At 31.9% G+C, this 12,470-nt stretch overlaps 1 protein-coding gene across 1 annotated transcript; it reads left to right on the top strand.

The window, feature by feature from the left end:
* The first annotated feature begins 770 nt into the window (after positions 1 to 770).
* On the top strand, positions 771 to 10,797 carry LOC130239079 (5-hydroxytryptamine receptor 4). Its single transcript, XM_056470228.1, has 2 exons — positions 771 to 936; positions 9,552 to 10,797. Exon 2 carries the CDS (start codon positions 9,562 to 9,564, stop codon positions 10,621 to 10,623), a length of 1,062 nt encoding a protein of 353 aa, XP_056326203.1. The 5' UTR covers positions 771 to 936; positions 9,552 to 9,561; the 3' UTR covers positions 10,624 to 10,797.
* The last annotated feature ends 1,673 nt before the right edge of the window (positions 10,798 to 12,470 follow it).

The raw sequence follows: 12,470 nt of genomic DNA, 5'->3' as shown, positions 1-12,470 counted from the left end.
AAACAGAATGCGTCTGCAGAGGCGTAGGCCTTTCAAAGATGGCCGGCAAGTGAAATGACTTGACTTAAAGGGACTTTGACTACATTACCACCAGAGATGTCGCCGGGATATCAATTTTAAACCCAGAAGATGAAATTAGATGGGAAAGTTTAAAATTAGCTAGTTGTTTCCTCCAATTGAAGATGCTAATGTTGTCTTCATTTAACACATAAATGTGTTAAAATCTCTAAAAAAGTAGTTGAGAGTTTTTTGACAGTTTAAAACTTTGACTTTAAGCCCCACAAAAAAAAAATCATCTTCAAAATAACTTTAATGTGTGTGTTCATCATTATTGAATGGCTTTAATAGATCCAGACAGATTTGTGTGGAGTCGTGTGGGCACAGATTTCACATTGTCCTGGCCGAAGCCTAGTGGAGCTCAGCTCATTTTGAGATCAGAACAGAATGGAGGGTGTTTGCTGATCTTTTCTGCCAGACCCAGATTCTCAATACAGCGGTATGTATCGTCCAACCATCTGCTTGGGTAAAGCTACTATTTCATCGTATTCAAACATCAAGCTCAATTTACACAGAATGTAACCTCTCTGTTTATATTACCCCATCTAGGTGACTTTGATGTCTGCATTAGCTGTGCTGAGAAACAGCGAGCGGTGCTGGAAACTGACGGATGCGAGGCTGATTTGCATAACAATGCCCAACTCTTAATGCCCAACACACAGGCACCCACCCACACACACATGCCCCGCCTACATTCTGATCAAGAGCACCGTTTTAGTGCTTATTAATGTGGCAAAATAACACGCACACACAGACACTTTACTGTCCTCATTTTACCAATGGAGCTGCCAGTGCTCTATTCATCCAGTAGACATGGAAGAAACTGGAGGAGTCAGTTAAACATGGCACTGTGAGGACACAGGAAACATTGTCATTTAGGTGAGTAAATCTCTGATTTGACCTAAGATTGTAGCATGTTAAATGTGCCATACTTGTCATGGGAGCTATCAAAGAACTAAATCATTATTAATATTATTGATCCTCATGTCTTTAGTCACATGATAATTACTACAATTATTATTACTAATAATAAGAAAAACAATATAAGTACATCATTAATAATAATAATGTTATTATTATTATTATTATTATTATTATTATTATTATTATTATTGTTATTCATTATATACCATTGCTGCTAATAGTAATAACAATACAAGTGTATTATTATTAATAATTATTATTATTAGATAATAATAGTATATTAAATTAAGTAATTAATAATAATAATAATAATAATAATAATAATAATAATAATAATAATAATAATAATAATAATAATAATAATAATAATTGTTAATACTATTACTACCACTATTATTATTGATAAACACTTGCATTGTTATTATTATTATTATTAGCAGCAATTATATGTAATGAATAGTAATAATTATTATTACTATTCATTATATATAATTGCTGCTAATAATAACAATACAAGTGTATTATCAATAATAATAGTGGTAATAATAATAATTATTTTTATTTTTGTTGTTGTTATTGTTTAAATTATTATTATTAATGTATTTATTATTATCAATAGTGGTAACAATAATAATTATTATTCATTATATATAAATGCTGCTAATTAATAACAATACAAGTGTATTATTATTAATAATAGTGGTAATAATAATAAAATATATTATTATTATTGATGTTGTTGTTTTATTTATTATTATTATTATTATCATTAATAGTGGTTAATAATAATAATAATAACAATAAAAATAATGATACTACTACTACTACTACTACTAATAATAATAATAAGAATTATTATTAATATTATTATTATTATCATTGTTGTTGTTGTTGTTTAATTTATTATTATTATTGTTGTTTAATTTATTATTATTGTTATTATTATTTAATTTATTATTTAATTTATTGTTATTATTATTATTATTATTTTCATTATTATTATTGTTTAATTTATATTATTATTATTGTTGTTGTTGTTGTTGTTGTTTAATTTATTATTATTATTGTTGTTTAATTTATTATTATTATTATTACTATTATTATTATTATTATTGTTATTGTTATTATTATTACTTAATTTATTATTTAATTTATTATTATTATTATTTTTATTATTATTTTCATTATTATTATTGTTTAATTTATATTATTGTTGTTGTTGTTGTTGTTGTTTAATTTATTATGATTATTGTTGTTTAATTTATTATTATTATTATTATTATTATTATTACTATTATTATTATTATTGTTATTGTTATTATTATTACTTAATTTATTATTTAATTTATTATTATTATTATTTTTATTATTATTTTCATTATTATTATTGTTTAATTTATATTATTATTGTTGTTGTTGTTGTTGTTGTTTAATTTATTATTATTATTGTTGTTTAATTTATTATTATTATGATTATTATTACTATTATTATTATTATTGTTATTGTTATTATTATTACTTAATTTATTATTTAATTTATTATTATTATTATTTTTATTATTATTTTCATTATTATTATTGTTTAATTTATATTATTATTGTTGTTGTTTAATTTATATCATTATTATTATTGTTTAATTCATTATTATTATTATTATTATTATTATTATTATTATTATTATTATTAATAATATTATTGTTGTTTAATTTGTATTATTATTGTTTAATTTGTCTTGATTTTTTGTTGTTGTTGTTAATGCTTATTTTAACCCCTCCTCCCACCCCCTTCTGTAAGTATTAAAGGCAATATTATTCTTAACTTCTTGGTTTATATTATTATGAACCCTGAAAGTCTTATCCGTGAGCTCTTTTATGAGTAACTGGTCAGTCCGTCTCCTCATCACTGTGGGAAGGTGAGTTTAATGCAGACTGCTTTTGGTCATTTATAAATATGTCTGACTGAAATGGACATTCCTGTTGGGTCCAGTCTATCCCTCCAATTCCTTGAGAATAAAGTCAAAACATACTTCAAGTGAGCTGGCAGAATGCAGAGATTGGATTCGAGTCAATTGTTTTGCTTGGAACACGCGGGATGGGTTTTGTTCAAGAATAACAAACAATGCAACTGATAGCACGGTCATGCTGGATTTCCAGTGGCTTTGGTTTAAATATAGAGATTAAAGGGATGAATGACATGCAATTTGTATTAACTCCAGTAGTGGTTAGTTAAGCTCAAGAATATAAACAAATAAAAAAAGTGTTTGGTTATTGTACAGCATGATTACCCAGAGATGTTGTTATGGAAGAGCTGAGTGCTCTGTTGTGGTCTTTATAAATTAGAAACGTTCCCATATCTTTATTACGCACTTAGACAAAGTCAGTGTTTACATGTGTAATGCTGACCACACACACACAGTCTGTACAGTATGTAAAGAGATTGTCCTCTGAACGTTGTACTGACATTTTAAACTCACCTGCTGTGTTTGAGTGCTCTGAAGAATGGAGTGTGTTTATCGTCTGCTGTCCTAACCTCAGCAATCATGCATTTTGTAAAATTGCAAGTGACTGGAAGGAACAGAAAGGATTGTATTATTATCTTTAGCAGGCAAATGTTCTTTTCCACTTCATTCTTCTTTTCCTCTGACTATACTGTCTCTAATTTGCAAGTGCATTATAATGTCATTGAAATTTCTCCATTTTCAGAACCAATCTGCATATGCAGTCAGTCTGTTTATAACATTTTGTTACAGGAAGACCTTGAGTAATATGTTAAAAAATACATAGCAGAATTGTTTTACTTATTATGGGTCAGATTTTACAATAAGACTCTTGATAGCTAATGTTAGTAAGATATGATATGATTTATGATATGATATGATATGATATGATATGATATGATATGATATGATATGATATGATATGATATGATATGATATGATACAATCTGATATGATATAGCACTTCATTTTTAGACAGGTGTGAAATTTTTATGAGACAGTATTTGTGCTTATAATATCAATATCTTATAATGTCAATATCATTTATACTTTTACAAACAGTTCAATCATACAAAACGAGACACATTATACATTATACTCCTTTAAACATAACATTTAACCTTTACTACATTTTTACAACTACATCTTGTTTACTGTGCACCAGTTTATTATTTGATTTTTTTTTATTTTATTTTACATTATTTTATGTTATTTAGTTTTATTTTATTATTATTATTATTTTATTTTTTATTTTATTAACCCCAGAATTGTCTTATGCACTCTTGTTTACTGTGCACCCAGTTATTATTTTATTTTATTTTATTTTATTTTATTTTATTTTATTTTATTTTATTTTATTATTTTTAATTACTTTTTTATTTATTTATTTATTTTTTATATTATTTTTATTATTATTATTAATTTGTTATTATTTTTATTTTTAATATAATTTTTAATAAAAAAATATTTTATTGCCAGATCCACTCTTATTTACTGTGCACCCATCTATTATTTTATTTTATTTTATTTTATTTTATTTTATTTTATTTTATTTTATTTTATTTTATTTTATTATTTTTAATTACTTTTTTATTTATTTATTTATTATTATTATTATTATTATTATTATTATTATTATTATTATTAATTTGTTATTATTTTTATTTTTAATATTATTTTTAATAAAAAAAATATTTTATTGCCAGATCCACTCTTATTTACTGTGCACCCATCTTTTATTTTATTTTATTTTATTTTATTTTATTTTATTTTATTTTATTTTATTTTATTTTATTTTATTTTATTTTATTTTATTTTATTTTATTTTATTTTATTTTATGCCTGATGCATCAAAGAGTGTTTTAGCTTGATCTTGTTAAATCTCAGGACTCTCTACCTTCGTTTTGATGATAGTTATATAAATTTATCATGCAGGACATGAATACGGTCATAAATTATGGTATTTTATAGTATGTATTTACTATTATTAAAAGGAGAACAAACAATACTTAATTAATCATAGTTACAGCCTGTTTTGGAGGTAACAAATTACAAGTAACGCGAGTTACGTAATAATATTACTTAAAAAAAACGCATTACTTAAAAAAATGAAGTAAAAATTATAATAATAGAGTTACTTTTTTTAATTACTTAAAAAAACTTTTAAAGTAATTTTTAATTACTTTAATTCATTTTTTAAAATTAATGGCTAAATTAAAATTGAGATAAGAGAATGCATTTTTTTGAACACATGGAAGAAAAGGAAGTGTACTTGAAAATGGTTTGTACTTCACTAATAAGACAAAAGTCACAAAAGTAGCAAACGCATTGATTTAAACTTTCATTAAACTGTATATACAGCATGTCGAGCTCTTGGCTCAGGACGTATTTAGAAGAACATTATCCTACATTATACTTTTTTAAAGGTAAACAAAAGTGTAGGTTATACAGTGTGTTGTTAATTGCAGAGCTCCTCTATTTAAAAAAAGAAGAAAAGAAAAACCTGCAAGTTTTAAAAGCGATCAAGCCTCAGCCTGGTAAGTAACTCAACATAACAGTAACATAACACGTTACTTAACATAAAAAGTAACTAAGTACCACAACTAGTTACTTAGTTATTAACTCAATATTGTAATGTACTACTTTCCAAAGGAACTTTCCCCAACACTGGTTACAGCATTTAATAATGCATTAATAAAATCCAAAATTGAGCTTGTTAACAGTTAATGCAGGGCAAGTTAACAACAACTAACAATAGATGACTTTTTTCATTAACTTACATTAACAAAGATGAATAAATACTGTAATAAATGTATAATTTCCTGTTTGTTCATGTCAGTAAATACATGAACTAATTGATTCTTATTGTAAAAGATTACCATTATACAAATACTCAAAGAGCAGTTCACCTATACTTTTTCTTTTTTTTTTTTTGATAAAATGGAATAGAAGGCGAAGGATGGATTTAAGAGCGAGGAAAATATGTAAAGATTTTATTGCAAAGCACAAATTTTCTGCTGCTGTTTTTGCACGTAGAGTGCAAATTAGGAGTCTCTTTACAAACATTTTACTTATTTATGTGGAAAGCATCGTTGTGACAGAAATATTTTACTATTCTACAGTAGAATGTACTTCTTGCTGAGTAAATAATATTTAGCAAACAACACACTTGTTATTCCATGATTTGTTTTAAAATGTAAATTGTAAAAAGGAAAATTTATTTAATATTTCCTAAAATTTCCTAAAATTTTTACAATCATAAATAAATTAAATTAATGAATTTATGTTATATATACACATGCAACATGCAAACAAAAATTATTAAACTAAATTATTAAACTAAATGATTATTTCTTTAAGTATTTCTTTCTTTAAGTGATTGTGGCAGGGAAGAACAAAACGTTAAGCATCACTTTGTCCCTGTCATGCAGTCCCATTGGTAGTAATTAAATTTTTATTGTTACTGAACTAAAACCATTTTGTTTTTTGCACTTTCCTTGTTCCTCTCTGTCAAACATCCCCAGATGTTGTTTTCGGGTTCTGTCACGGGCTGAGAAACATGTCTGTCACTCACGGAGAACTGACACTTTCTTCTGCTTCACTGCATCTGAGAGAATTCAGTTGTGGCTTTTATTTAACTTGACATACATTATACATGAACAATGTGTGACAGATCGTTTCTTCATTACATCTCAAACATTACTTTTAGACTTCTATTAATTATGTAACAGATCACACGTCACTTTAAATAGTTTCCAGTAATATGCCAGAATTCATGCTTTCAAACTAGTGTTTTTGTTCACATCCCTATAGGAACTACGTTAAACTTTAACAATGCTGATGACATCTTATAGGTTTGCTCGTTCGGTGTAATCCTAAAGGTCACATGGGGCACATTGCATTGCAGGGATACAATTCCTGAGACATGGTCAAGTTGAGGGGCTTTTGTGATTCTTGGCAGATATCCAAAACTTTGGGGATTCAAAATATTGTTTTTATTGCAGATTTGCCTTGGGTTCTTCCAGTCTGTTCTGCTTTCCCAGCCGTACAGGAGCTTCAGGGGCAGTTGTCATTTAGCAAAAATATTAATGGTGAAATAGACTGATTATTATTCCTTGGTGGAATGACACGGCCATTTCTGTTCTCATATATCAGAATGGCGGTTTATTAGCTAGACTGGACAATATCTCCAATAATCATTCTCGCTGGTCTTCTAAAACACAGCATGTTATGAAATCAAACAAAACATTTATCAATGATCATGGGAATAATGGTTGTTCACACCAAGGTTACGATAACTAAAGATGAAGATAATGTTTAAAAAATTATTCTACATTTTAAAAAGAACAGAGCCAACACCAGGATTTACAGTTGATTAATGCTTTTTAAACATAATCTAATAGCCAATCAGAATCCATCCTGCTTTACTGAGCTTAGGTCAGAAATATTATATATTTAAGCACATAAATTTATTACAAAGTTGTAACTAATATAATTTACATACGATATAAATAATTTAGGAAGACTGAACCTTGTGGAACTTCACTAGTAACTTTCTTTAAGTGAAGTTTGATATACTAATTTTTATGTGATATCAGTATGTGATATGATTAATTGCGGCTGGTCTCTCATCCACAGTCATCAATAAACCAATCAGATTAATTCAAACCAACAATAAATAGCCCATTTCATATTACAATGGTCCCTCGCTATAATGTGGTTCACCTTTCATAGCCTCGCAGTTTCGCTGATTTTTTTGTGCAATTTGACATGCTTATTTTTTTTTTTTTTGCAGTGCATTGTGTTCTGCATCCTGATTGGCTGTAGACCATTGACAATCAATCTCCTCCATGTCTCCTGTACAGTACAGAATGTGTTCAGCTTGCCAAATTAACATAAATCCTAGATCACTAGCAGTGTGAGTACCAACAAAGACGCAAAAAGGTCATAACTGTCCACAGCAAGACCATTGTAAAGGGGGTGACACACTGGATGCACCACGCCATGCATTTTAGATTTGTAAACGTATGTTTATATCAGGGTATGCACACCAGCGCAGTCAGTGGCTATCTGTGGTGCCCAGCTACGATTCAGGACACTGTTCATATTTCTGCCATGCCACAGAGCGCCATCTGAATAATTTAATTTTAAATAACATGCAAATGTGCGCGTCCGTTTTTTACTTTTAATTGTCATGTGCTCCCTCTCCCCCTAAGGATGGTGACTGCTTCAGTTTTGTGGATCACTAGTTATGTTTTCATCCAAAAATGCGAATTAACTTCATGCGCAAAACTGGATTACCGCATAAAAGATGTGCGAATAAAGCAGCGTTTTCATTTAATAAGTCAAAGCGAACAAAATCTTCACTTCCTGATAAACATGCCAAATGTCAACAGTAAAATGGAATTTGCTGCAATAAGAGAAGCTGCGTGAATCTTTTCTTTATTTAATAAATGACTTGCACCTCAGAAGACATACTTGACATGCGGTGGCATTTGAAGGCGTGAGACGTGGAGCGCAGACGCTCTTGATTCTGGAGGTCATTAATAACATAATAACACTAATACTGAAACTGTTAAGGCATTTTAGAATGACCAAAACAACATTTCAGAAGTTTTACAATGTGCTCAGCCAGGTGGTTTGTCCACTCGTACACATTTTTATCAAGACATGATCTCTTATAACAAAATCACATTACCTTTTTTAATGCACATACTGAATTTGTTCGGTAAAAGTGTTTCCATCGCAGCTTATGCGCATCTTTTCTTATCAAATAAAACATTTATCCTGCTCAGTTATGCGCATAGATTTTTCATGCGCATTTTCAAAAATTATGCGCATCTTGATGTTTCCATCAACCGTTTTTTTTATGCGCATATCCAAAATGCGCATAAAAATAGATGGATGGAAACGTAGCTAGTGACTGCAAGAAAAAAAGAGCATTACCCTGGATGCCAACATTATCCACACAAAAGCTAAAAAGCTTTACGAACCTTTTGCTGACAGCGATGAATGTTTTCTCCTGACAACAGGTTTGATCTTTAGTTTCATTCTATACTACTGGACTTTTTTCTATGAGGGTTTGAACTTCAAGAGTGTTTAAACAAGAGAGAAAAGTGTGGAAACATCTGTTTGAGAAAAGTGTATAAAGTGTGTAGTGAGGAGTTTTACAGCCTTACAACATCTATAATAATTGTAAAAAATAAAGCTGACTAATTTGAGATTTCGCCTATCGTGGGTTATTTTTAGAACATAACTCCAGAGAATAACGATGGACCACTGTACTTCCCTTATCTTTGTTTTTAAAGAATCCCCCATCCACCCCATCTCCCCCTTTTCCTCTTTTACCTGGGGGAGCTTTCGAGAACTACCTGATCTCGGACCTTCGTACATGCTAATTAAGCAGGTCTCCGAGCTCAGGGTTCTCTCCCAGGACAGCATGCCAAACCTGCTATTAGTATTAAGCAATATCTAAGTGTGAACTCTTGAAATCAAAATGAACATTGATATTTTGAACAAATTGATCTCTGTTTTGGTGTGAATCAATAACGCATGTGTCTCCTTTACCACCAGGTTGAACAGCATGGAAAACACCTCGGAATGGAGCAACAATTCACTGGACTCTGATTTCGAAGCTTGTGCGACGTTGAGGAGCTTTAGTTCACGAGTCGCCCTCTACATCTTCATCATCACTGGAATCCTCTGCACTGTGGTGGGAAACTTCCTGGTGGTTCTCGCTATTGCGTACTTTAAACAGCTTCAGTGCCCTACTAACTCTTTCGTCATGTCTCTAGCAGTCGCTGACTTCCTTGTGGGTCTGGTGGTCATGCCGTACAGTATGATCAGAACAGTAGAAGGATGTTGGTATTTCGGCCCAACCTTCTGCCATCTTCACTCCAGCTTGGATGTTATGCTTTGCACGGCTTCCATCTTCCACCTGAGCTGCATTGCTTTTGACCGCTACTATGCTGTCTGTAACCCACTGGTGTATTCCTTTAAGATGTCTCACAAGCGTGTTTGTTTGCTGATTGTGGTTTGCTGGGCCGTACCTTTCCTTATATCATTCGGTCCTATTCTCTTTGGGCTGCACAAGCTTGGTGTGGACATCCCTTTACCTGAGAACATGTGCGTCTTCTTGGTGAACCGTATTTATGCCGTGATGGCGTCGCTTGTTGCGTTTTACCTGCCTATGGTGACCATGTTGGTGGCCTACTGGAAGATCTACAAAGCTGCCAAACGGCAAGCCATGCAGATCAGCGCGATGGAGGCACAGATGGCAGCAGGTGTGGGCAAAGACTCGAGTAAGAAACAGAAACATCGCAACTCCATAAGGAGAGAGAGAAAAGCAGCCAAAACGCTAGGGATCATCATGGGGGTTTTCCTTCTTTTCTGGCTGCCCTTCTTTACTGTTAATATCATTGACCCGTTCATCGAGTATGGGACTGCGGTTGTGATATGGGATGTTTTTCTGTGGTTGGGGTATATCAACTCCTCACTAAATCCTTTTCTCTATGGCTTCTTCAACCGGTCGTTTCGGCGAGCTTTCCTCATGATCATGGGATGTAGAATTTGTCTGCATGGCACAGCTCAAGGAATGGACCTTTCTCACTCCAAAAGAGATGGCAATGAGCGCACAGACAATTAGTAGACTGTTGTAGCAGAAGTTTGATTTAAAGAAATGTTCCATAGTGGTTTCTTTCCAGTTTATACAGGTCAATAGAAAATATTCCAAATAATCTACTGAAATTATTGGGGGAAAGTGTATGTATTTACATATATAGATATGCACAAATATGCAAAATAGGCACATTCTGAAAACGTACCCATATATACATTTCTGGAGATCTGGAATTATGAGAAGTACTTTTGCCTGCATTTCATCTTTGAAACGAACACTACGGGGCGGTATGATGTCTTTCCTTTTCGCACCTACCAGCTGACATCTTATCTCCGTATGGACGGCTTTCCCGCTGTTTCCAATTTGTCCAGTGGCTCGCCATGTAAGTTGGCAGACTTGAGACGCAGAGAGGGGTTGACCATGATGACGGAGTTAGAGTACGGCAAAGAATGGTTCCAGAAAGCAGGTAAGACAAAATCAGATCCCAAAAAATGTAATAAAAGAGTAAATAACAGGTTGTAAATGTGGTAAAATCTGAAAACGTGGCTTTTCTTTTTCTGGATTGCTTTTGAAAAATGTGGGTTTAGAGATGTGGGTTGGCGGTAGAGGTGTGAATCTACACTGGTCTCACGGTTCGGTTCGGTTCCGATTAGCATGCCATCGATTTGGTTTAATCCGATATCTCGGTGCATCATGCTGCATTGACGATGCTTCCCATACATAGTTTTTTATTTTTACTTCACAGCACAAGAATTCTTGTATTAAAATGTATAAATAGCATATAGTTATATATTATTTGTAATACAATTTTTAATACAATTTTTAAAGGAACTGTCCCTTTAAAAACTCAAGTACATGCACAGAACAACATGAGCATTTATAGCAAATAAACAAATGTAAATATCCTGCTCGCTTTTTATGAGCCCTGTCAAGCGAATTCTTATACCCCTATGACTGGTAACGCACTCAACAGAAAGGGCTATGATTGGCTTTAACGCTCTCATGCTGTTCACCGAGGAGTGACACTGATAAATGGCAGTGGCGATCACAGTTGATCCATGGTAGACGCGGTGGAGCTAACTCTCTCTGTAGACAAACTCGTGTCTGTATCCAGAAGTAACGATGTAACAGAAGAGAGGAGAGGAAAAGTCACGCCAGCAGGTCAAAGGGCCACAGTGAGAGAGAGAAAGAGAGAGAGAGAGAGAGATTTTTCAATCACAGTGAAATAGAGGTAACTTCAGTGTCAGTGAAAGACTGTCCAGCAAACACACACGCAGTGAATTGAACAGTTAAGTAGTTGGAGTGCTTTAATTACTCACGGTAGACTCCCTTGCCATAGTATTCTACCGCGAAATACCGCATATAAGATAAATGACGTCAGTATGTAATAACCGGTTATGATTATTATTGAACCGATACCAAATTTTCCGCATCTGCATCACAGTGCACCGAAGAAACAATTATTTTGACACCCCTAGACCCCTAGGCGGGTCAATCTGTGCTTTTGAAAACACTATTGGTTGGATTTAGGGGAGGATTGATCAGTCAGTCATTCAGCCAGTCGACAGTCAGTTGACAGCGGCCTCTGGTGGATTTAAAAGAGAACAGCAGATGCAAATGGCACTCACAAGAGAAATTTGAGATCTGAAAAAGAATACAATCCACCTCTGGATCCTACCTTCAATCCACCTCTTGTGGATTCGCAACAACAAAAAAATGCAAAAATTTGTCACTCTCCAGAAATGTATATAGCGATACATTTTCAGAATGAGCCTGGGTTGCAAATATACATACTTATTTTTCCACAATGCTTAAAAAAAATGATAATTTTACTCAACACATATTATTGGCAAATACACAGAAGGACATAATTT

This window comes from Danio aesculapii, chromosome 1 (genome assembly GCF_903798145.1).
Source record: "Danio aesculapii chromosome 1, fDanAes4.1, whole genome shotgun sequence".
In the NCBI taxonomy this organism is placed as follows: Eukaryota; Metazoa; Chordata; class Actinopteri; order Cypriniformes; family Danionidae; genus Danio; species Danio aesculapii.
The sequence above is the reverse complement of the archived record's forward strand: the minus strand, read 5'-3'. Positions and strand labels throughout refer to the sequence as shown.

Bases quoted from the DNA above. Each gene is read 5' to 3' on its own strand.
- LOC130239079 (XM_056470228.1), top strand. From the start codon at position 9,562: ATGGAAAACACCTCGGAATGGAGCAACAATTCACTGGACTCTGATTTC.